The following is a 25617-nucleotide window of genomic DNA, read 5'->3' as shown; positions in this document are numbered from 1 at the left end:
TCTGCCCAGCCCCGACACCCATGCGGGACTTTTATGAGCTGGGCAGCAGCTCCTGGGAAAATAAACAAGCCCTAATGAGGGTTCCTCGGGAACCAACTCCAAACACCAACAAGGAAGGGAGGGCGTGGGGGCCTCCTGCTGGAGCAACACACAACACAGAGGAGGGGTATAAAGGCTGACAGCCACAGGCACCTCACACACTCACACTCACACTCACACACTCCTCCCCGCTCACCTCCAGCCCCACCGTCCACCATGGCCACCTCCACCCTGTCCGTCTGCTCTAGTGACCCAAGCTATGGCAGCCATGTCTGCCTGCCCGGTTCCAGTGACTCTTGCACCAATGCATGTGACTCCTCCTGGCAGGTGGACGACTGTCCAGAGAACTGCTGCCAGCCCTCCTGCTGTGTCCCCAGCTGCTGCCAGTCCACCTGCTGTGTCCCCAGCTGCTGTATCCCCAGCTGCTGTATCCCCAGCTGCTGTGCCCCAGCCCCCTGCCAGACCCTCGTCTGCACCCCAGTGAGCTGTGGGCCCAGCTTCTGCCAATCAGCCTGCACCAGCTCCTGCACACCTTTGTGCTGCCAGCAGTCTAGCTGCCAGCCCTCCTGCTGCATCCCTCACTGCTGTACCCTGGTCCCCACTCAGACCCTCCTCTGCACCCCTGTGACTTGTGGGCCCAGCCTCTGCCAATCAGCCTGCACCAGCTCCTGCACACCCTTGTGCTGCCAGCAGTCTAGCTGCCAGCCCTCCTGCTGCACCTCCTCCCCCTGCCAGCAGGCCTGCTCTGTCCCTCTCTGTTGCAAGCCCGTTTGCAGCACACCTGTCTGCTGCAAGCCTGTCTGCTGCACCCCCTGCCCCTCGTCCTGCTGCAAACCCTCCTCCTGTGTGTCTGTCATCTGCCGCCCTGTGTGCAGACCCTCCTGCTGTGTGCCCATCTCCTCCTGCTGTGCCCCCACCTCCTTCTGCTGCCGGCCCAGCTGCTGCCGCCCGGCCTCCTGTGTGTCCCTCATCTGCCGCCCCGTGTGCTCCCGCCCGGCCTGCTGCATCCCTGCCTCAGCCCAGAAGGCCTGCTGCTGACCACATGTCCAGTCCCGCCACAGCCAGCCCCTCCCTCCTCACAACTACCCACAGGGTTTTCCCCAGCACATGCGTTGGTACAGACCTCCACAGGAACACTTGCTGACCCCCGACCCTAGCCACCACACTGAGCCTGTCTGCAGCCTCCACATGCGGCCCTGATAAAGCTAAGACATCCCTCCCCTATTATGGGGGGGTCCTCAGCCTTTTTCTGACAGAAGTGGCCCCTGGGCCTTGTCCCATAGCCTTACTGGGGCCCCTGCCTATCTCGACCCCTGCCCCCCAGATGCTGTCTGCCCCTCCATACTGTGTCTCGAGTTGATTGAATAAATGTGCTGTCCTGGCCCCTGACGTCCTCTTTATGAGTCTAGTTGCAGGTTTTCTCCCATCCCCCAGGGAAGTATAGCCCTGGCTCCTGTGTCTTTAGGCACAAGTCACATTTGGGCAGCTTTTCCTACATTGACTTCTGAGGCCCACCCAGGGCAGTCTGGGGCCCCTGCTCCTGCGTCTGCACTGCTAGACATGTCTGGGGTGGCCATGCTGCCTGGCCGTGCTGAGTGTCTGGGACCCAGGTGGCCAACAGCCACCTGGCCAGCAGGCCTTTGGTGAGAGGGTCCTGTTTTCCCAGGCTTTGCTCTCCCCAGTCAGTCCAAGGGTACCTGGGTGCAGGGCCCAAACTGGCTTCAGGGCCAGGAGGCAAAGGGACCAGGATGCTCCTGGGGCAGAGCTGACACAGTGGTTTCTACAGACTGGATCTGTCCCTCCATCTCTCCCTGAACCTCCTCATTTTATTCAAATGTCCCCTGTCGGTGCCTCCATAGGTCGATGACAACACCCTTTCCTTGACCCCAGGTCCAGTCCAGGTGTGACTGAGGTCAGGCAGACCCCTGACTCCAGGTTTCACCTGGGTATGGCAAAGTCAGAGGGCAGAGGCCGGGGTGGGTGACTTCAAGGGCCCACATTCTGGGCCCCAGGCTTGCTGTCTCCAGAGGATTTTCCCTCGTTGCTGGTCTGGATAGAGCCCCTACATTTAACAGACTCTCCAAGGCCAGCCCTCGCTCCTGGACAGAGCCACATCCTAACTGAGGTCCCCTCCTCCACACTCCGCCAGTGCCACCTCTCACTCTTCATCCTCCCCTGCTCCTGCCACAGCACCCCCTCCCCCCAGGAGGCCATGAAATGCAGCGAGCGAGGCACTCTTTGAAGGGAGGGGGGTCAACAGTGAGCTCCCCACCCTCAGAGCTGGTTTAGCAGATCATCTGACTGTCAGGCAATGTCCCCCCCCCCCGAGAACCTGGTCCAGACCCCCCCCTCAGCCAGGCTGGCATTTCCAGAACCACGCTCACGAAATGGGGGTGCCCGGAATCTCTCAGTGGAACTAGACTTGGATGGTGTAAATTCCCGCAGATTAGCACTCACAGTCCTTCCTCCCACATCCTGGGGCTCCTTCCCCTGGGGACCCTGCCCCTCCCCCACCACTCTCCTGGGGCACCCTGGCCCTCTGTTCTGGGACCCATTATGAAAGGGGGGGATGAGAAATCAATTCTCCCAGGTGTTATGAAGCCAGAAAATGCCCGGGACTTCCGTCCACTGCAGTCTCCCCTAAGCTTCTAGTGGTCTCCCTCTAGACAACTTCACCTGCACCCACAAAGACCACTGAACTGGGGACCCCAATCTTTTGTGGGTCTGGGCTTCTCTGGGTGGATGGTGAACCCATAGACCCCTTCTCAGAAACATTATTTAAATGCATAAAATATAGTACTCTAGATTCCTAGGGAAAACAATTGTCTGAAAATATAGTTACTAAATATTTTTTAAACAAATGTGGCAGTGAGGTGCCCTTTTCATTGAGGTATTAACACAAAAGGAAACGCGGCCTCACTCAGATGAGGGTCAGATGTTCCCACAAATCCGCAGGGGGCGCAAGGATGCTGGCGACAGTCCAGGTGCTTACCGCAGGGTGCACACTGCACATCCCGCAGGACTGTTGCGTCTGGGTTGGAGTCATGACCCACAGATGCAGTGGTTCCCACACAAGTTCAAGGCCCCGAATTCCATCCCTCCAACCCCGGAAGGAGCCCAGTGGCGTTGGGCAAGGCATCCTGGTGGAGAGCGCCCTGGTTTAACCAGAAGGAGCCAGGTGAGCCACCTGCCTGAGTGCCATTCTGTTCTGCTCTTCAGGGACGCCCACACAACCTGTCACCAACACTGGTGACTCTCCTCTGAGTTGCCCTAAGCTCAGCCTCGAGCCCCAGGACAGGGGACTCTATCCACTCGCGGACTTCCCGGGAAAGGTTGTTACACAGTGCACGGTTCCCAGAGTGGCCCCCACCCCCAGCAGCCACCCCCAGCAGCGAGCAGCGTCTCCGCAGACTGCGCGGGAGCCCGGACTCCCGCCCACACACCTAGCCAGGTGGGGCTGTGGAGCGGTGCCCGAGCCTTGGGAGGCTTCTCAACCACCTCCACGCACGAGACCTGCGGCACAGCCACGTGCACGCCACGGAAAGAAGACCACGACACAAGTTTTATCATCTGGGTGGATATCCTCCTGTTTTTCTCTGCGGCGCACCTGTGTGCACATTCACGCGCTCGCAGCCTTTCCTTCGGCGTCCCTAGGGCTCCCCGCCAACTGGGCCCAGCCTGTAGACCCCAGGACGGGGCCGGCCGCGCCCCGCCACCCCACACCGCCCCACCCCTCCCCCGCCCAGAAGTGGAAGCTCTCTCCTTCCAGGCCCCCCCGCGCCCACCCCCTTCCTTAAGCGGGAGTGGAGGGGACTCCTGGGCTGCATGCCGACCCCGGAGTCATCTTGGTAGAGAGGCTGGCATTTCTTCTGCCCCTGCCCCACCACGGTGGCCGGTAAGTCCCGGAGATACTCGTTAGATTCGCCTGAGATCCCCCCTCAAGATTTTCACCCCAGGGCAGAGGCACCTGGGCCCTGGCGGCTCCAAGCCCCGACCTGGGGCTGGGATGAAAAACGAAGCATTAACAGACGGGGCCCCCACCCCAACACACTGCGAGGGAAGGGAGTGGCTTTAAAGTCCGATGCCCTCCACCCCGCTTTCTGAGCAGCGCTGGGCACGTGATACCAGAGCAGACGCGGTTCGGGGTGCGCTTGCAAACGTAGAGGCCTGGCTGGGACACCAAGGGTGATAACCGAGGACCTCACTCCCTCTTCCCCATCCTCCCACCTTCGGGGTCCCCGGACTGTCGGGATGGGAGGAGAAGGGGGCGCCCCCGCCCCTCTCTCGCCCCAACACAGAGCTCTCTAAGCCCGGGCTCAGAGTCCAGCTGGGAGGGTGGGGCGTGGGGGCACGGTGGGGACGTCCAGCCGGAGACCAGTCCAGACCTGGAATCGCGCGCCTTCACTGCGGAAAAAGGCTGCCCGGAAACCCATGATTTACTGTCAACAGTCGAAACCACTTAAGAGCATAGTGTATGAGGTTCCATTATAAAAATGAATATTCTTTGTTTCCTGACTTCCGGGGGGGGGAGTATAATAATAAAACCTGTCCTGTAAGCTGAGAACTTTTTCAAAGGAAAACAGGTGTCAGGGTGACAGGGCGCCCTGGTTTAGAGCGTGGCCTTCTCTGTGCTGGTGGGTGACTGGGGGTGAAGGGGGGTGAAGGGAGGTGGGCCCGCAGACTTGTATTTGCAGAGACGAGGGTGAGGGGTGTGCTGGGGTCTCCTCCAGAGAATAGGTCGCTGCGCCTGTACTAATAGGGGGTCATTCACTTAATGTCACGTGTACTTTTGCTAAAAGTGACAAAAGTGAAAAGCCTCAGCACTAAAGTGTTGAGACCATGTGCGCCCAATCGCCAACCACTCCCCAGACGTGCAGAAGTGTCAGGCAGGTAAGGCGGCAGCCCCGTCTCCCCCTCGGCCTCCCGGACTTCCCGGGGCCGACCTGGGGCTGGTCTGGAACGGCCTGACCCCGCCCGCAGCCCTGCCGAGGGTTGGCTGTCGGGATTCCCCTGGGCCTGTGCGCTCCGCTCTGAGCCGGCAAAAAGCCCATGACCAGGGAACAGAAGCAACGGGCTTCCTAACTGCAAAAGTGTGAACCACCAGCAGGGGGCGTCTCCCAGGAACTGGCCTCCAGGGCCTGGACTTAGGGCCAGGATTCCCCAGAACTCACACGAATAATCACCCCACGAGCACAGAAGCACCAATGACCGACTGCAGAGCTCTGGTTAAAGAAGTCTAAGGACAAAGGCTGTGAGAGAATCCCCCCTACCCCTTACTGTACCAGGTGCAAAGGAGGCAAGATGCCCCCAGCCTTCCATTGGGCTGCCTCTGGGGCCTCCACACCCCAGCTTGCTTTAAAATGCAAATCTGTCACCAGGCATTTCCTGGGCACTTTCTCCAGCTACAGTGACACAGGGCACCCCGGGTCTCACCACTCCACCCACCCTGCACTGGGCCCACCCTGGGGTCCCCCACACCTGCTGGAAGCCTTAGCCTGTGGAGCTCCTGAGGCCCTGAAGATTCCCTCCTGAGACTCCAACAGCTCCTTACTCTGCAGAGCTGCAATCTGAGGGAAGGGCACTCCCCGCCTGCAGGGATGCACCGCCTGAGCGGTGGGCACAGCGCCTTTCCTGCCTGGGTATTGAGCCAGGGAAGGCAAGAGACAGTGAGGGGGTGGATGCCATGTACATTGGGCTCTGAGTCCTGGGTGAGGGCCCACCTCTGACTGTTTTCAGGTGGGTTCCCCCTCCAAGTCCCCACTTCATCCCTTCTCTCTGCCCACCCCCCACCCCCTACTGAACCTGCCAGTGATCCCGGGCATTGGGTCCAGCCGACCCCCTGCTGGGTCATCTCTGGCTTGGCTGAGACTCACTCTTGATTGTGAGACGCACTGTGCAGAAGGGCCAGCCCATCCCCAGGCCCCACCCTTCAGAGAAGGGTCCCTGCCACATCACATTCCTGTAGGTGGTGTCCCGCAGCCATGAGCTCACCCAAGTAGGGCCTTGGTACCCTGCTGCTGGCCAGTATGCCAATCAGCTGGGAAGCAGCTGGCCAATCTGCACACCTTCGTGGTCCTGTCCATAGTTTCCCAGCGATCCCTGCCTGTCTCACTGCCCAGACCCAATGCCCACTTTAACTGTCCAGGACACCGCTCCTGCTGTCCCATCCTTACGAAAGCCAGTTGAAGTAGCCTGCTTCCTGTCCCCACAAGGCCCTCCCTCCCCACCCCCCAGGCCTCCTGGACTGCCCCCCCGTACACCACCTAGATGTTGAACCTGAAGCCATACAGACACCAAGTCCCACTGAGCCATCGTCCCCTGTCTTCCCAACTCCTGGGCCACCCCAGCCTCCCACCTTCACCCAGACTTTCTAGGGTACAGCTCCTCTCCCCTCTGCTGCCCCACTGGACAGGGATCCCTGAAAATCCTGACCCAGAAGCCCCCCACAGCCTGACAGTGACCTTAATTGCAACCCGACACTAGGAAGAGAGTGTGACCAGGGCAGAGAGGTGGCACGGCAGCGGCAAGCAGAGCAGCCTTCTCCCCAGCACAAGAGAGGGGTGCGCAGGCCTGAAACCGGCACCACTGCCCTGTGACCTGCACGTCAGCTGCCGGTCACCACTCCGACCCGGACAGGGTCAGAGCCAGGACTTCAGATATCGGGCGTCGCGGCCAAGGCCCCCGTGTTTCACACACACACAATGACAGAACCGTGAACAAGGCCCAAAGGAGAGTGAAGTCTACCTACACACACACACACACACACACACACACACACACACACAGCCTTACAGCGGAACTCATGCACTTTGCAAAACGGAATGCGGTCCCAGTGGTGTTTTTTCCTCTCCCAAATCCTGGCTGGCCCTCATGCAAGTGTGTTGGGAGCATTCCAAATGCAGTTCAATATTATTTATGTGACTTTTATCTTTCCTCCCTCGTTTGTGGTATTTAGAACTGGGTCATCTTTTAACTATTTGCAACGTACCTTCAGGGAAGAGGGGGCGGCTTTATAAATAACCTTTATTATTATTATGCAGGTTGATTCCGTTCCCGGCGCTGAAGGGAACGTGAACATACATGTCAGTGACTCACCCCCCACCCGGAGGGACACAGCCACGAACTCGGGATGGCTTGGGCACCTGAGCTGTGTAGGGCCCTTCTGGGGCTGGCCGGGGCCGCTTGTGTGTGTTGGGGAGGGAATGAAGCCTTCAGTCACTTGGGGCCAGGGATTTCTGACTCGGTGGCCTGGCTCCTGTGTGGTTTTCAAATCTCATGTCCCGAGACAGTCACGGATGGGGGCAGGTGCAGCCGACTCAGGAGCCCAGTGGGAGCTCAGACCTCCCTTACACCCGATGCAGCGGCTGCCCCAGCACCCCATGAGCTGCTCTTCTCTGCCAAGGGGCCCTGGCGGTTCAGGGGTGGAGACTGGGGACTTTAAAGGACACCCCTGCCCATGTCAGTCTGTGTTCTGACTTGGAACATCGTGGGCATCTCCCGGTCACATCACTGGGGACCAAGTGCCATCAGAGCAAAGAGCCATAACATAGAGGGGACTCAGCCAGTTTCAGGGAACCAAGGATTGAGTAATTTGCAAATAACACCAGTGCCACCTAGCAAACCCTCTCCCTGTGACACCCACACTGCCACTGTCACTGAGGCCGCATGTGCCTATATCACTTGCTCACAGTCCAGCAACTGGGTTTCTAGGTACCAGGCCTCGTTTCCCTGTCACCTTGCTTTTTAATGTTGGGCTTGATAAATAAAATCTCTTGGTACAAAACCCAGAAAAGTATGACAAGGTCATGGGCTTTAGCAAGCCCACTTGGCCTTGCTGCAAACCAGGGAGCATGATCTGCCCTCCCGCTTCGCCCCACCCCCGTCCCGCAGCTTCCCTGGGGAGCTGGCCAGCGTGGCTCCCCCCTCTGCTGGAGGCCATCCCAAAAGATGTGTCTGGGGCTGTCCCCGTCTTTGTCACTCCTCACGGGACACAACCACCAGGCTTCGGGGCAGCTCTGCACTTCGCCAAGTGCAGACCTGGGGCTCTCTGCCTCCTTCGAGGGCTTCATTCCTGAAGCAGGTGTAAGGCCTTTTTGCCCAGGAGGCCATGCAGGTAAATACATGCGAAGGGCCTCGGATGGCGGCTGCTTAACTCTTTGAACGGAGTCCCCACCCTGTTAGCATTTAAAGACCAGGTTTCGATTGGGATTGCCTCCCTGTTCCCTTTCATCTTCTCCTCCTCGGCCGGTCCCACCCCTGCCTGTCCAAGTGCACCAGGGTTGCGGAATCGCACCAGAAAGTGGCATTTTAGTGAGTAGCAACACCCGCTCTGGCTCCCCGGGCAGCAGCCCCCTTACCTGTGCAGGGCTCCCATTGCCGGCCACCTCGGCCCAGAGTCGCCAGGGGCAGGAGCACGACACACAGCGTCAGCAGGACAGACATGAGGGGTCTGGGTCCCAAGCTCCATCCAGGGCTCGCACTTGGCCCGAGGGGAGGCAGCTGCTCCTCAGACACCAGGGTCAGCCCTTCTCGGGGAGGCCCTGGCAGTCACTGGGATGGCCACATGCCCAGGGCCTGGGGCAGGGACAGAGGTGACCCTGGCGGCAGCCAGCTTCTAGCAGCTCTGCCGGGGGAGGCAGGTGGTGCTGGCAGGTCGGGGCTGCAGCTGCCTGCCTGTCTGTCTATCTCCTCACTTCCTCCTGGGCGCGGGTCCTGCCCCGCAGGTGACAGCTGATAACATCTCCGCACGGGCCTCGATTAGTCATTGGCAAAGAGCGTTTTTCCCAAAGGAAAGACAGAAATAGATCGTCCAGCAGAGAGCTCAGAGCAAACCAGAAAAACTCAGAGAACCTGTTTTCCTCGCGTGTAGACTCTGTGCTGGGAGCCTTTTAGGTCTGAGCTCAGCCACCAACTGCTGGGGGTGCGGCTGGGAGCAGGTCCCCGAGGGTGCTAGCTGGACTCCCAGCTGCAGGTCCCCCTCTGCTGGGGTTCGGATGACAGGTCCCCACACTCTCCTGGGGTCCCAGTGGCAGATCCCCACGCTCTGCTGGGTCCCCTGGTGGCAGCGGCAGGTCCCGCTCTGGGCAGTGGACGCCCCACTTTTATCTGGTGCCTGGCCCTCGGGAGGGTGTGTGGGTTTGTCAACTGTTGGGTTTCAGGAATTTCCCTCCGGAGGGAAGTCAGTCCTTCAAGGGAACAGCTAATGAGAAGAGAGAAGAGTCGCCCGGGGGAGGGGAGTGAGCACATGCGTGTGCGGCGGGTGGCTCACATCTTCAAGGCCCAGGGTCACTCCAGCTTGACCTCTCAAAACCACAGTTGCCGTGAAGTGCCACTCCGGGCAGCCGTTAAGCGTGACTGTTCTGTTTAAATCCCCGCCTGCCCCTCCCATCAGCGCTCAGGGACAGGACAGGAAAGAGCTCCCAGCAGTTGGCAAGGGGATTATGCCCTTGTAGGAGACCCCTGGCATTCCACCCCGCACTGGGAGCCATCCCTAGGTCAGCAGGACCCCTCTCTGCAGCCCCTAAGCTGCACATTTCCATAGGACAGTGCAGTGGACGTGAGCCCCAAGCTCTCCTGGGGAACCCCAGCTCCAGGTGTGTGTGAAGAGCAAATGCCCGGGGCTGCGGCTGGCAGGGCGGGCTGCCCAGACAGAGGAAGAGGGAGATGGAGGGGGAGAGAGTGCGTGTCACGGGCTCTTTCTGTAAAACAACCTCTGTGCCTGGGAAGATTCTCTCTATCTCTGTGTCTCTCTCTCAATAGACGACAGAGACAAATGATAGGGTGTGTGCGTGTGCGTGTGTATCTCCAGCAGACACTAAGAGACGGTTTTTGACCTGGGCACACGGTCTGTTATCTGGAGTCGTATGAAGAAAACCTGGAAGTGGCTCTTTTTACACAGGACCCCATTTCCAGCACCAGGTGCACCCCTGGTGGGGCCCCCGTCACCTCCACTCCAGGTCCCCCCGGCAGCCCATGCCTGGCCAGGCACGCCCTGTGGGGTCAGAGGCTTTCTGACCACAGTGCATACGAGGAGCTGTGAAACGCCACACACCCAGGACAATGCATCGTGACCACTATCTGATAGAAGGAAGGTCACCGCCCCCCAGACCATGAAAGGCCTGATGTTTGGGGGAGAGCCAGCTGTTTAAGTCAGATTAATCGAGATTCCCTCTTTTCTTTCCTGATTAATGAAACTTGGTGGGTCATTTAGCCCCAGGTGAGGCTGAAGCAGGTCGGGAGGACTTCCCACAGGTTGGTAGAGGTCACTCCTGCAGACCACAAACCCAGGCTGTGTCACTGAGCCTCCTGTTAACCTGGCCAGGTGACCCTTCCCCTCTGACCCTAAGACTCTCTGTCCTTTAATCGGCTGATAAAAAGTGAGATTGTGTGTCATCTCTTAACTAGATTTGAGGAATCAGAATTGTGTTGCCTTGAACCCTCCCAGGAAAGGTTTCCTTCAGTTACATCCGACCCAGTAATGCTGGTAATGCTCATGATGACAATCGGGGTAATTAGTGGGATCTTCTTCACAGTTTAAACCACAGAAATACGTGCCTGAACGCAGGAAAAAGCTCAGAATTGCCTTCTCTAGACTGAGCCCCTCATGGCCCTGGACAAGTCGCAGAAATGCTCTGAACGTTGATTCCCCACTTACAAAACGTGCCAGGGTGGGGCGCCACGAGGAGAAGGAGCCTGCGAATTAAGTGAAGGGTGTGATTTACGCGATGCAGCATTTCTGCAGGCACGACCCCCGCACCTGGGCTCTGCGGTGTGACGTGGGAACTGGAGCCTCGGGTGTGGGCTTCCTCCAGGCCACCTCCCTGGGGACGCACCAGCACACCCGAGAGATGAAGGTCCTGAGGCACCAGCAACAAAACACCTGCTTCGTTTTCTGCCCCAGTTTCTCTGCGCCGAAATCACTTTCCCTAAGTCACACACACTGAGGCCGTGGACCCATGTCCCAGGGACCTGCTGGACCAGCACAGGTGTAAAGGGCAGAGGGTGGCCCTGCCACTGCGTCACGACCAGAGCTGCTTCCACAACTGCTCAGAACCTGCCCAGACCTTCCGTCACTGGGTGTCACTTCCAGGAAGCAGGCTGTCTTGGTGTCCCATTGGGAGCCAGACACAGCCCCAAGCAGCCCCGACATCAGACCAGAGAACCAGCCCATCCTGGTCCGCCAACTACCTCCAAATGAGAAAACAGAGACTCTCCCAAGTGTGTCCCCTCAGCACAGCCGGTTTGCCTCTGCTGCAGACCTTTGTCGCCCGCCACTGCCCGAGCACCGAGGGAGAGGGGGCTACAGAGACTCTGCCCAGACGTGGTTATCACGCAGATGGGCGGGCCATGCGCCACACGCAGCTGCCCCGGGGGCTTCCTTGCATTGCAACAATAACCCTGAGAGCATCACCCTATAGCCTAGGGTGACCCTCTGGATGTCCCCATCTCTTCAGGGGCTGCTCAATACGTCCCAACCACAGAATGAAGCTTTCCCCAGGAAAATGAGGTGGGCAGCTAAAGGAGAAATTTGAAATGATAAGTCCGTGTTACAGAAATAAGATGCGAATACCATGTGATTCCCCGCCTCCCCTCCCCGTTTCAGATGCTACGAAGCTAATCTGTCACTTACGTGAAATACTGGGGAATAAAGAGGGTACCTGACATGTGACCACGGGCCTAGATGGACAGGAATAGCAGACAGGCTTGGACAATGCGCAGTGGCCACCTCCCTGGGCTCGCTGCTCTCGGCCTGTGCCTGGGTGGGCTCTCTCTCGCCTGACACCCAGCATTGGTCCATCAGTCACTGACCGGCGGGCATGTGAGGTTGCGATCTAGTAGGAGAGATCTGGTGAGGTTATCCCAGGAGAGAACTAGTTTGTTTCTCTTATCAGCAGGAGCTGGGTCTTTGGATCTTCGGGCTGTTAACCCTTTGTCTGCCGAATGTCTGGTGCATATAGTGCCTCCCTGTCACCTCTTTTTCGATGCTTTGGTTTCATGGCTTATTAATAAAAAGAATGCTCTCGGATGCCTTTGTGTTTTGCCAGGTATTTTAACCTTTTATTTAGTCAGTAACATCTTCTGTAAAACTCATGCATCCTGAAACACAATTTTTGAATGTCTCTGCTGCCACATTGTGGGTTTACGTTCAGCCCTCCGCTCCGTCCCAAGTGTGAGTGGGCCTGTGGCAACTCGGTGGGTGAGACTGTGGGCAGGAGCGGTTCGGCACCGTTGACCAAATGCCTCCCCTTCCCCGCCACCTCGGAAAGTCACATTCACGATGGACTGGGTGCCCGCATGTGCTGGGATCCAGTCTATTAACCTCTGCTTTAAAGTCCCCTGGTCTCGTCCCTCGGCCAGCAGGCCGTCTTGACAACGTCTCGATGGTAAGTGTTCACGTGCACTCAGTTTCCCTTTTCACAAATGTGTTAGCGGCGCTCACGTATTTTCTGTTCCCTATGAACTTTAAAACTTCCTGGTTCTCATCTTTACGTCCAAAACCAAAATAAAGCAAACAATAAAAATGATATAGGAATGGCACAAATTGGAATGGCACAAACCTGTAGGTTAATTTCAGAATAATGGACATTTTTATGACATGACACCTCCCAACTCAGGAATACAAATATCTCTCTGTCTATTCCACTCCTGAATTAAGTTCATCAAATTTTTTTTAGCGTTTTGACTATGGAGGTCATCCACTTTTTCTGCAAAGTTGCAAATATCCTGTAAATATCCTATATATTTATTGATAGATTATGTTCTCAGAGAGTGTGTGAATGTGTGTGTTTCTGAGCTCTCTTTGCCGTCCCATGTCTCCCTGTCACTCTGCCCAGTGCTGTGCCGGAAATTCCGACGTCGTGCGTTAGGTGCACACGTCTGCAAACACGCTCCCGAGTCACTGTTTTCCAGGCTGGTATCGAACACTGCTGTTCATCCCAAAGGTCTTCTATTTCCAGAAGTGCGTTGGATGCATGTTGCTGCTTTGGCTGTGGTGCCTTTTTCTTTTGTATTGTTGCAAAATGTGCACCTCTGTTGGCTGCTCAGTGTTGGCGCTTTCTCTAACAGGGACAAAGCGTGCAAAGTCGAAGAAACTGACGCCCCCTGAAGAAAACATGGCGATAAGAGAAAGACGGACAGCCCCTGAGCCTTACTCGTGCCGCAGGAAAAGAGGAAGAGGCATCCGCACAGAGGTCTGAGGGGAGCACCGTTAGGGCCCAGAGACAGCGGTTGGCAAAAAAAATCCCTCTGCAACATCAGGAGCGGCAAAAACAAGGAAAATAACGTGGGGTTTAGGAAACTATGAAAATAACCGGAATCCTTTCTGTGTCCTTCGGCTTTGGAAGAGGAACTTCACCGAAGAACGGGTAGGGACGGAGTAGAGAGCCCAGTGCTGACCCAGAATTCAAGGGTTCATGGGGGTCAGGCTCCAGGCCAGGGTCTCCTCTTCTCTGCAGGTGGCGGGAGTGTGCTTCCATCCCCCTCAGGTGAAGGCCTTCAGGAAAAGACAGGTGCCTCCAGGAGGGACTCAGCTGCCATGCCCACTCTCCAGGGTGTCCAGCCTGCCAGCCCGCCCTGCAGATTTTGGACTCAATGATTGCTAGTCCCCACGATCACCGGGACCGATTCCCTCCACTGTGTCTCCTGACACTGAGACAGACAGATGGTAGGCAGGTAGACGGATTTATCTGTTTATAACTGTATCTCCTGTTGGTGCTACTTCTCCATAGAACCCTGGCTGCTGTAGCAAAGGCATTATCTCCCAAGGCACACCCCGGGGTGGGGAGGGAAGAGCTGAGCGAGGGAGGCAGAGGAAGCTGAGCAGAGGGAGAGCTCTTCAGAAGGTGACGCTGGCCACTCTGCCAGCGAAGGGAGCGTTTTTCCTAGTCCTGTCAATTGCAGTCCTTTCTAATGTCACTTCAGGGGAGAGAGCTTCCCCTAGATTAAAACCGAAGTCTAGAAACCTCTGTTCCGGGAATTTAAACATGGCTCATTTATGTGGGTTCTGGCAGGGAGATCTCTTTCAAACAGGCCGCCTCCCCACTGAGGAGGCGATGACAGGCCTGAAGCATTTGTTTGCTGTTTTCCCGCACCAGCTGCCCCTCTATGGCCTCCCGCACCCAGGCGAGCCCTGTCCCAGGCTCAGAATTTGTGTCACGCTTGTGGTTCAAGGAGGCCCCAGGGATTTTCCTCCAAAGGCTCAACCAGGCCCGCTCACCGTGGGCCTCCCGGGTGCGTGCAGGGACCCGGTGTGGAATGAATGGGCTGAAGGAAGCCGTCTGGATGCAAACACCTCTGTCTCAACCCCAGTCAGTGGCATCCACAGGCACACTTAGCGCCAAAGGAGCCGTCTCCGAGGGCTCACCCATGCTGTTTCCTCGGGGAGAACTAAATGGCAAGACTTGGGGCAGGGCATGAGAAGGGAATATTGCCCCCATTTTCTCCCCTAACTGGATTTTAGCTTATTTCAAATACCAAAACCACATCGGTTCCATCACTCAAGTTGGTTTCATTCATGTGCAAGTGGTCGGGCAGAGAGGCTTCCTGCCCTGCGCTGCTCGCCTGGCTCCTGGGCTCCAAAGGCAGGACAGGGATGTTGGCCACTCTTGCTCCGTGGGGGACAAATGGCACTACCTCAGCCTCACACTGAGGCCACTGGGCTGCTTCCTGTGCCTGGCTTACCAAGCCTGTCATTTTCAGCTTGCGTGGGGCACCAGTCTCACCTCCAGGCAAAACCTATCCTTAGCACACAAAGCATGTTCTTAAAATTCTTTACAGCTTAACCTACATTAATCTAACCCTGATAAAAGCATAGGTTTTCCCTTCTGCTTGGAGCTGCATTGTAATTTCCCCAACAACCTGCTGAAAAGACCCAGGGAAACTTAGCAACCGGCAGCCGGCCTGGAGGGAAGCTGCAATTACCGCCGGGGTGCGAGGCCGGCGGGCAGCAGCACCCACTTCAAAGGCATGGGGGGCGGGCGCGGGCAGAACTGTAATTAGGGAGGCCGCCGGGCACCGCGGGCCTGCACCGCCGAGGAGCAGCAAAGCCCCGCGTGCGCACGCACAACCGGCATGAACAAAGGTGCCCAGTGTTTGATGTGAATCACCCAGAGTCCGGGAGTGGGGCCGCACCTCCACCCTGCACCTGGGACCCCCGCGGGCCCCCCCTCAGGGGCCCTCTGCCTGGCCCCTGCACACTGGGGGATGCTAGGCTTTGGGGGGATGGACCAGACAAATCTGCTGCTTGCCAGCACTCCCAGGAGCCCCCTGAAGCAGGTCGGAGACACACGTGGCCAGCCCTCCAGCACAGGCTGGAGTAGGGCGGGTCCACACCCCAGCCACACGTTGCAGGCAGAAACGCGCATCCTCACTGGTCAGGACGCATCCTGGGTGCCTGCGTGGGAAGGGGCCCAACGAGCAGGGGCCCCACCCTTCCTGCCACAGGGACTTAGAGAGAGCTGGAGAGGGGACACTTCGGCTTGGAATGCCTCCTGAAGGGCCCACATGGAGAGAAGGAAGCGTGGGACTCACGGCCTCCCACTGGCCACTTGCCTAGTAGCCAGCTGGCCCCCAAGACTAGCCCCAAATCAGAGTGTTTTGGCCTCTGTGTTGGTGTCTATCCCTGTTATTTAAGACATTTTTAAAACCACATTTCCCAAGGACACAGGATGTTCAAATGCTGTCACCAAGGCACGCGTGCGTTCACTCTAAAATGTTAAGTGGCAGACAGTGGCAGCAAGGACCTGCAGGCAGTCCCCACCAGCTCTTAGCTTCAACAGAGATAGAGGGTAGGGGAACTTGGGGACTCTCTTAATCCTGTGTGACAATCTCCTGTGGCAACATCTTCGTGCCTGTGCGGGCTTGGGTGACTCAACTCGCCTGAGCACTGAGATAGGAGGTCACGATGGAACCTGCCCCGGGGGCCGTGAGGGTCAGAGTGTGCTCCTCCAGCTGCACCCCACCAGTGGCCTCCTCCCTGGACTCTCCTGCAGACCTCACAGCCCCGCCTGCTGTGCACCCACCGTCTGACTTGGGGGGCACCTGTGATCAGAGGCTCATGAGCCTTCCCTGGTGACTTCTGCTCTCACTTCTCCTGCAGCGGAGGGGCCTCACTTTCAATGGGAAGTGGGAAATCTACCAGCAGCCATGCTTACTTCTTCCCTGCCGGGTCCACATACCTGCCCAGCTCTGCATCGCCCCCTGGTGCTGTGGATCAGGCCATGTCCCTGTTCCCACCCGTGGCCACTGCAGCCATTTGGGTGGTCCATCCCATCCTCCTCTCCATGGCCTCATTCCTAGGGTGCCCCCTCCCTCCTCAGCCCTGCCACCCTTCCCTCTGAGGACCAGTTATTCCAGCTGTTCAATGACTGCTCCAGGAGACTGGGTCTGAAAGGCCCATGCACAGGACCCCTGGGGGTGCCAGCTTGGACCAGGATCGCCCTGGTAGCATGTGGAAAACTGCTCCGGCTCCATGCTCTGCGGGAAGTGCAGGTTCCCTCTGGGCTCCTCCATCCTGTGGAGGCCTCGCCCTTTACTCTCGGCACCTTCACTCTCAGCTTCGCCAGCCATTCCGAAAGACTGTGAGGTTCCTGTTCCCCAGCCCATGGCATCCAGGAGGGGTTCAGTAAACACAGGATGTCCGTGCCTGGATGCTCAGTGGGGCCGAAGCACAGTGCTTGGGCCACAGGAGGTGAAAGATGACTAAGACCTTCCTGTCACAGGGCCCCGTGGGTTTCCCTAAAGAAACAGATGCCTCGGTGGGAATTCAAGTTATTGCTGCTAATTTCTGAAATCCCAGGTCATTCCCAAACTCAATAACCCTTAATGGGGCACTCCATGCCAGCCCTGGGTTTGGCCCTGAGCTGCTTGCTGGTGATGAGGGGTGGGGCTGGAAGAGGGGCGCCTGCGTGTGGAGCCCAGCAGGGAGAGAGAGCAGATGTGGAGACAGCGGCGTGAGAGTCGGCCCTCCGCTAGCTCACTCATGAGTGCCAGCCCTCTGCAGACTGGGCGGGAGCTTCCCTGTGCTGCCCAGGCAGTGCAGGCCGAGTGGAAAGCCTTGGCAGGGCTGGAGGGGCCCGGAAAGAGCCGGACCCCCAGAATAGGAGGCAGGGAGAGAAGCAGGAGACAGTGGAGGGCAGCGAGGGCCACCGGACAGGAGGCTTCAGGGCAAGCATGTGCCACCAGAGGCCATAGCCCCTGGGACAGCTGGGGGCACAGGTAAAGCAGTGTCTGGCTGACAGCCGTCCTCTTCGGGTCCTCGAGGGCTTGTCCCTCCTTGTGTCTGCATCCTCATACCCTCTTCTTAGGAGGACGCCAGTCATGGTGGAGTGGGGCCCACCCGAAAGACCCCATTCTACCTTGATCGCCTCTCGAACGGCCCCGTCTCCAAACACACTCACACTCTGCTGTGCTGGGGGTCAGTGCGTCAACGTGTGAATTCTGGGGACACAACTCAGCCCACAAATACCATCATTGTAGCGGAGAGAGCTCACGCCATCACTAACTTCAGACTGAAGTAAGCGCCTAAAAGTACAATGTGGTGTCAGTCCTCTCCTCAGGGTCAGGGACAGAAATGCAGCACGGCAACGCAATAGCTGTCTTTGCTGAGTGGGGTCCTTGTGGGGGGCACGCCGGCGGGAGCACGCAGGCCCCATGGCTCACAGGCCCCTCCCCTCACCACATCGTACTCGGTGAGTCAGAAAGACACGAGCACTGGGCTGGGGTGGGAACTGCGGCTTTTTTCTCAGCTAGACTCCTGGAATCGAAGTGAGTTCAAAGCGCAGGGTCTGCCCACACCAGCGATACAACTTCTGTGTGGTTCAACAAGAATGTGCTCATGTCTTCTTTGTGTAATTTGTTAAAATAACAACGACAGAAAGGCCACGGAGCACTAACAGCTTTACTCCCCGCTGACAGATGTGAACAGCGCTGTCAGCTGGGAAGGACTCCGCGGGAGCCTAGGACGGTCCTACTCCACTGCAGTTTGCAAACAGATGACCTCACCTAGACATACACGTGCTTTTGAAAATAACTTTATTTTTCTTATCACACAAGTTGAATTAGGATCGTTGTTGAAACCTCGTCATGTGCTGGTGACAAAAAGAAGGAAATGAAAATTGCCCCTAATCCGACTGTCAAGGGCAGTCGCTCAGCATCTCAGTGTATCGAAGCAAGAATCACGTATTATTACACACATAGTGTACTAAGTACACACCACCGGGGCACAGGCACACACCACACTCCGCCGTGCCCTCTCTTCTCAGCTGACAGCATAGCTGACGGCACGAGTCAACTCGAGCCCCGAGGCCAACCGTGTAAACAGCTCCGGTCCCCGTGCAGGATCGAGTGGGCCCCTTTCCTCCAGGGACCTGGGTGTGGGAGCTGCGGCCCCTCCTGTGTGGCCAAGCAGAGCTGGAGCAGCAGTTCTGAGCTGGCCCTGGGCCCCCGTGGGTCCGCTCCTCAGTCCAAGCAGATGCTCCCTGCCACCCAATCCCCCTCCTCCACCCTCCCTGCAGGGGACAGGGTATTTCATGAAAGGGGCAGTGCCCACTGGGTCTAAAGCTGGCCTCCCTGCTGTGCCCTGTGGCTCTGTCTGAGGTCAGACCTCTGGCCTGGGAACCACCACCCAAGGGTGGGAGGGTGTGTCCCTTTGCTCTGCTGAGATTCCATTTGCTGGTCCTGGAGGGGAACACCAGTGGTATCTGCCCCCCTGCCTCCTCGGGTTGGTGCAGATCAGGTGACCTGGGCGCCCTGGGGGAGGGTCTTTGCCCAGCCCCCTCCAGGGTCCCGGAGACAGCAATCACCCAAAAGGAACGGGCTGATTCCATCAGTACAAAGGGTAGCAGATACTTTCAGATGCCATGCAGCTCCTGGAAACTCACCCATTTCATCCTGGAGTCCCCAGAGCAGAAAACGGTCCACCCCCCGCCCTCCCCTCAGCTGGGTGTTGTCCTTTTCCCTCAGCCCAGCACTTGGATTTGTTGTCTTGTGTGATAGTTTCTAACCCACACATCAAGGGTACTTCATGGTCCAGGCCTGTAGGGTGCTCATTTACTCCAGGACTTCCCCAGGCAGGGTGGAGTGGGCAGGAATGTGGGCAGAGAGTGGACTCCTGGGGCTCGTGCACCCCCCCCCTCTCCCACCCATCCCTCCAATTTCTCTCCCCCTTCCAGCCTTCCCTCAGGGCCTGTCCCCTGAGCCTCCCCTCTAACCAAAGCTGGAACACTCCCTGCTGGCCTGGCCTCTCTCACCTGGCCCTGGCCTGGCTGTGCAGTGCTAGGAGAGGGTCCTGGGGTCTCAAGACCTCAACCCCAGAAGCAAATGCTCAGGAGCCCCTCCGGGAGCCACTAGGACACTGTCGGGGCTACAGGGCCCCTCCTAAGCAGAAAGGCTACAGGGCGGGGCGGGGGGTGCGTCGGCTGCCTTGGAGCAGCAGGGGCAGCAGGGATCAAGGAGGGACAGGGGAGGAATAGGCAGGGCTTCGCTATCTCGGCCATCCTGTGCAGAGCCCAGCACAGGCTTGCCAGTCCCGGAGGGGCCACAGCTGTGGCTCTTTCTCTGACTTCTCAGTGAGGAAGAGTTCACATCCCAGGGTGGCAGATGAGTGCTCGTGGAAACAGGGTCCAGGAACTGTCTGCGGAACCCAAGGAGCCCTGAGAGAGGCCCACTGACGATTGCCAATGAAGTTATCTGAAGGATGGGACCTCAGGTACAGTCTGAAAGTGTGTTCTGGGTCAGAGGAAGAGTGGGCAATGGTCTCCGTGTCTAGGTCCTGCCCTGCTGCTTGGGGCATTGGGGGCTCCAGGACCTCCTGCCCAGCCAGCCCTGCTGAGCAAACGGCTGTTCCAGGGCCCCGCGGCTCCCAGGGTGTTCACCAAGTGGAGACTCTGCCCCCACTTAGAGACTGAATGCTGGGGGCAGGAAAACCACACCATGTGTGTTGGCTCTGAGCCAGGACCGACAGCACGGCAGGGCCTGGAGGGAGGACTTTCCCACTTGGACAGCTCCGCTCAGCTGGTTCAAAGCTGCAAAGCTGGAGTTGGGATCGCCAGCCGAGGTGACGGGTGACTTGATTGCTGTGCAGTCGGATGTTTCAGGCATTGTGCGCTCTCAGGAAACGCAGTGTCCTCATCCCCTACAGGGTTCTAGGGGCCCTACCTACATGGTGGGCACAACAGGGAGGGAGGTGCTGGCCAGGTAGGCAGGGACAAGACATGAGATGACAGGTATTATTTGCTTCCTGGGGTGGCCAGAAAAATTGAACACAAACTCAGGGGCCTAAAAGAACAGAAATCCATCCTCTCACGGTTTGGAAGCCAGGAGTTAGAGATCCTGGGGCAGCCAGGGCCATGCTCCCTGCCCCCAGGCCTGGGGAGGATCCTCCTGCCTCTTCCAGCTCCTGGGCTGCCAGCATCCTTGGTGTTCCCCGGCTTCTTCCGGCATCACCCCAACCTCTGCTTCTGTCATGACGCGACTGCTCCCTGCAGCTGAGTCTTCACCTGCCCCAGCTTGACCGCATTGGCAATGACCCCACAGAGGCCTTACTGATAAGCCGGTGACGCCTGGGGAAGACAGCCAGCCTGCTTTGGGTTTGGGGCTCCCTGAGCCCCATGAGGCCTTGCTGCAGCCCTGCTGGACCCCAGCAGCCTCCAGGCACCAGAGCCCAGGCTGGGCAGCAGACTGAGGAAGGACTCAGGCTTCCCAACCTCACAATTCAGAGACCTCGCCAGAGCCCATGTGGCTCCGAGGGCCAAACTGCCTGACACAGCTTTAGCCCATATGTGCCCACTCAGGATCTGAGCGTGAACCAGCCATGACTCAGAGCCATGTCTCGCTGTGCTCGGTGCTCGGTCCGTGCAATGATGAGCCTCCGCCCAGACCCATTGCTTAGGAGGCAAGACACGTGGTGCTGGCTGGCTGGCTTCTTTTCTCAGTACCAAGGTGATTTACAGAGGAGCCTAATTCTTCATCCCACAGTGGTTGGGTGGGGTGGTGTAAAGGTGAGTTAAATGCCAGGTGTGCATTCACCAGACAAACGAGGTCGTGACTCACATCGGGGCAAGGGCACGGAGTGTGGGAGTGCAGGAGCAAATAGAGGTGACCAAATGCTCTTCCTTGTGGCCAAATGACCCAGGCTGGGGCCATTCTTCTGAATGGTGCAGGGCCTTGAGGACAGGGAGGGATTCACAATGCAGAAAACATCCTCACAGAACTCAGGAGGACACTTTAGGGCCACTTAGAGGTGAACATCAAAGACAGGAATATCCCATTTAAGCTCCAACCGTTTCCTGCAGTGACTTCACACATTCTGTGCATCTCCTCGCCTGCACTTGCTCCTCTTACCCGCTGTCGTTCTTGGAGTTCAGGGCACGTGTGTGGTGCACCTATTGGGGTGAATGTTTTTCACGGAGCCAGCATGGGGTCCCTGGGGGACTGAACTGGGTGGGAGGCTCCAGTCACAGAGCTGCCAGGACACCATCTGAGAGGGCGGCGTGCTGTGGGTGTCTGTCCCTGGGACACCGGCTCTGGGCTCCACTCCCGGGAGGTGCAGCTGCAGTGAGGGCCTGGTTTACACCCTCCCTGCCCTACCTGACTGCACACTGTGGAGGGGCAATTCCCAAAAGGTGTGTGTGGGGGGTTGGGGGGTGCAGGGCCAAAACAAGGGAGAGATCACAGAACCCAAACCAGATCCCGTCCTTGGGGCATCACACAGATCACACTGTCCAGCCTGTCACCCGACCCTGAAGTCCTCCTGACCACCCCCCTGTGGCTCCAGCCAGCCAGCCTTAGTCCCTTGTTCTCTGTCCTCGGATCCATTGACAGACCCTGTCCATCCTACTCCGAGACTGATCTCATGGGCAGCCACTATCTCCGTCTTCATAGGGCCCCTCAGCCACCCATGGCGACCTCCAAATGACCTCCGCCTCCACGCCCCTCTCCACTTTGTCCCCCACCAGCAGGAGGGGCTGTTTAAAGAGGCTGCTCCAAACGTGAGGCTCTTTACATCTCCAATGGCCCTGCTACCTGCGGGTGACAGCCAAGCTCCACATGTTGCCCTTGAGGCCTATGGCTGGGCTGCTCCCCCACCATCCTCACCTGGGGAAGCCCCTGGTCACAGGCCCCCCATGTGCGTGAGTGCGTGCATGTGTGTGTGGCCATTTAACCAATAAAGACACCAGCCTCACGGAATCTGAGGCTGTGAGTCAGGGACTGAGTGCCGGGGGCAGGCCCGTGGGTCTGACGGGGAGACAGGATCTGGCAGACAGTGAGTGATCGCACCTCCAGGCGGCTGAAGGGGAGGAAGCTGGACGCATTCCGACCGTGACTCCCAGTTCGGAGGGTAAAGCACTGGGAGCAACATTGGCCGCACCACCGCTAATGAGCTGGCTCACGGCTCGTCTCAACACGTGTCTGTGCCCATAAAGGAGGAAAGGAGAGCTCCCCGTGGAGCATGTGCCCTCCGCCATCGGTGCCGCTCAGAGCCCAGGCCCCGGTGCCGCTGTCCCAGGCCGGAGGGGCCTGTTGCCGTGTAGTCATCTGGGGGAAAACAGTACTTGGAAGGCACCTTAATAGAAAGTGTCAAAGTGCCTGAGCCCCCAAGGACTCCTGGGGCAGCCACAGTGGGCTGCAAGGGCAGAAATGACCATAAGGGTGACAGTAATGAAAACAGTGACGGGTTCTGTTGGATCGCACACCCGCTAAGTGCTGGGCTCTAGCTTTCTGGAGACAGATCCAGGACCAAAGTCAAGTCTATCCAGTTCCTAAGCCAAGTTCTTAACTAGCTCCTAGGCCACTTGGCAAGGCCCTTGATAGGGACCCTGTGGTCCGACCTTAGAATGAGTGGGCTTAGGGTTAGTTTTCGTCACTGTAGCTCTTCAGAGGCCAGCTCACAACTGGCAAGGCAGCTGTTCAGGGAATCCGTGGGCAGGAACAAGCAGGAACAAGCAGGTAAGGACAGCGTGCCCAGGAGGAACTAGGTGAAGAGACCCCCATCAGCCTTGGGCAGTGCAGACCAGCTCCTCAGGCTGAAGGCCACCCATAAGGCCAGGAAAGTGTTCTGTGCACCCCCATCAATGGCAGTCAGGGGGGAGCGAGCCATTGGGCATGAGTGAGGCCCAGGCTCCAGAGAAGACGGAGCAGAGAGAGGGCTGGCACTTGGAGCCATTCTGCTCTGTGGGTACTGGCCAGCCTGGGGGAGGCAGCTGGGAGCCCCCGAAGGCTCTGAGGACAGGAGGCTGGGCCTGCCCCAGAAGGGTCGACCTAATGGCAGGGAGGCCCACCCAGCCTTCCCTGGGCCACAGCAGCCCAGGGATTACGATGCCCAAAGGCCACGGCTGGTGCACAGCCAGCAGACGCAATTTACAATCCTATCTAGGAGGAAATAGCATCATCCTGGGCCTCAATCATTTTTACAAATAAATTGTCAAATAAAATAACCAGCACATGAAGACAATAGACAGAAGCCCACGGGACAGTGGCATGTCAGTCTGAGACTCTAAGGAGAGGGATTGTGCGGGGACTCTTGTTACAGGAGCCCCGCTGGCTGGGTGCCGTGACAGAAGCCCTGAACACTGAAATGAGAACCCTGGCGGATGAAATAGGAAAAACGCCTTCCTAGGGCAGCCAAGGCACAGATGGAAAGGAGACAAGCACCCCAAGGTGAAACCCGCCTGCTGCTGAGGGCGCTGGCTGCTCTGTGCACTTGGGCTTTGGTTTCTGGCAGGACCCAGCTCATGGGACAGGAGATAGATCCCAGGGCTCCCAAGAAAGGGTGTCTCACAGATCTCAAGCTGGGATCCCCCCAAGGGCTCCACCTGAGGGGTGTCCAGGAAAGTGGCCCCAGCACTGAGCAGAGTTAGAGACCCAACCTGAAGGTGAGGCGAGCCCGGCAGGCATGCAGCCTCATCCCGTCCTTGGGTGAGCAGAACCAATCCAACCCGACCCAACCCAACCCTCGGCAGGGCAGGTAGTTTAAAGAGGTCTGTGACGGGGGTTTCCCTGCGCCTGGCAGAAGCAAAGGCAAATGCCCCCTGGAGGAGGGCAATGATGGGCAACAGCCAACGACAGGCTTAAGGTCAAAAAGAACTGAGTCCAAGGAGGAATGAGAACAAGAGCCAGCAGAGAAAACAAACGTCAGGGCAGACCAGCTGAGACTTCAGACACACACTGTAAACACTTGTGCTCACTGCATTTGAAAACAGGGTGGGAAACAGTTATTTTTTTGAAAGCCCCAGATGCAGAAGGAGCCACCCCTGAGCACCAGCAGGGTCCCCTCAGGGACGGGTGTGCTCTCTCATGGGTCCTTCTACTCAATACCCACATCCAACTTCTGGGCTAGAGGACGTGGAGGGGGTTTGCAGTCACATTTATTATACGTATTTGCAAAATTTAAAAGGAAACAGTAAATTTAAAAAACATAAAACAACTGAACAAAACCTTGGCTGGTGGTTCCTACCTGGAGGATCGCACAAATCTCAGGTGAGCCCACAGTTCTCAGGAGCAGGGAGACGGGCTGGGCGAGGGCAGGTTGTGAGGTAGACCCTGACCTAAGATGCTTGCAGGGAAGCTATGTGGATGCCCTTTCCCTGATCCCTCTGGGCCTGGGGAGGGCGCCCTACCTCCTCCCAGGCTCAGTGAGTGACTGCTCCTGGCCAGTGGGCTCTGTGAGTGAAGTGACTTGCACCCCAGAGGGGCAGACATGAGATCTCTGTGTACTCCGCCCAGGCCAGGCTGCTTGCCCTGGGCCACACTTCAGGTGCCTGCACGTCACACATGCTGAGCTACGCACTTACTGAGGCATGCGGGTGGGGGCTCTTGGCACCAGCTGGGCCCAGCTGGGATCTCAGCACGTCCTGAAACAGGGGTGGGCCTGCGGCTTGTTCAGCTGCAGAGCTGGACATGAGCCTGACTGGATGGGAGGACAAGAGTAGGTGAGAAGATACCAGTGAATTAACTTGTCAGCTCCTGGCAGCACAGCGGCACACAACCAGTGTTGTCCCACTTCTCTTCCTGTCCTAATTGGTGGCCTCGGGTCCTCAGGTGCTCGTGCAGAATTTGCAGGGTGCTATTGTCACCCAGGAATATTCCATACTATGAATCACCCTACAGACAGAGGTCTGGGCAGGCATGCCTGCCACATGACTTCACATGAACGTTCGGATCGCAGATTGTTTCTTTAAAGCCTCTTCAATAAGATTTAATTGCATTTTCAAAAGAATTTTTTAAAAGCCTAATTTTAATATCTTGGATTTACACTGTATGTTCATTATTTTTATTTTGCAAATTATTATTTATCAATTATACTTTGTATTTTATTATATACCTTTAAATACCTTAGCAGCAAATAACCTTTTGAAAACACTAAAAATTACTTTCAACTTAATATTTTTATATTTAACTTTATATATTTTATGGAAATGCATTCAAATTTTGTACACTTTAAATAAAACTGCAGTCTTTAAAAATATTTTAGAACAACACTATTATAAATATTAATTTACTGAAAATCTTGACTATCATAATCAGGGATTTCGTTAAAACAAAAGAATATAAATTTTGTGGGGCACCCACGTCATGACGTGT

At 57.2% G+C, this 25617-nt stretch overlaps 1 protein-coding gene across 1 annotated transcript; it reads left to right on the top strand.

Annotated features, from left to right (window-relative positions):
• The first annotated feature begins 255 nt into the window (after positions 1 to 255).
• LOC119000259 (keratin-associated protein 10-7-like) lies at positions 256 to 1077 on the top strand. The gene has a single exon (XM_037065238.1). It carries the CDS (start codon positions 256 to 258, stop codon positions 1075 to 1077), a length of 822 nt encoding a protein of 273 aa, XP_036921133.1.
• Positions 1078 to 25617: the final 24540 nt, after the last annotated feature.

Source organism: Sturnira hondurensis, unplaced genomic scaffold (assembly GCF_014824575.4).
Source record: "Sturnira hondurensis isolate 20B ecotype Veracruz unplaced genomic scaffold, ASM1482457v3 Scaffold0015596, whole genome shotgun sequence".
NCBI classification, from domain to species: domain Eukaryota; kingdom Metazoa; phylum Chordata; class Mammalia; order Chiroptera; family Phyllostomidae; genus Sturnira; species Sturnira hondurensis.
Note: the sequence above shows the minus strand (reverse complement) of the source record. Positions and strands in the feature narration are given on the sequence as shown.

What these genes read in the sequence shown, in the direction of transcription:
- LOC119000259 (XM_037065238.1), top strand. Translation starts at nt 256, where the DNA reads ATGGCCACCTCCACCCTGTCCGTCTGCTCTAGTGACCCAAGCTATGGC.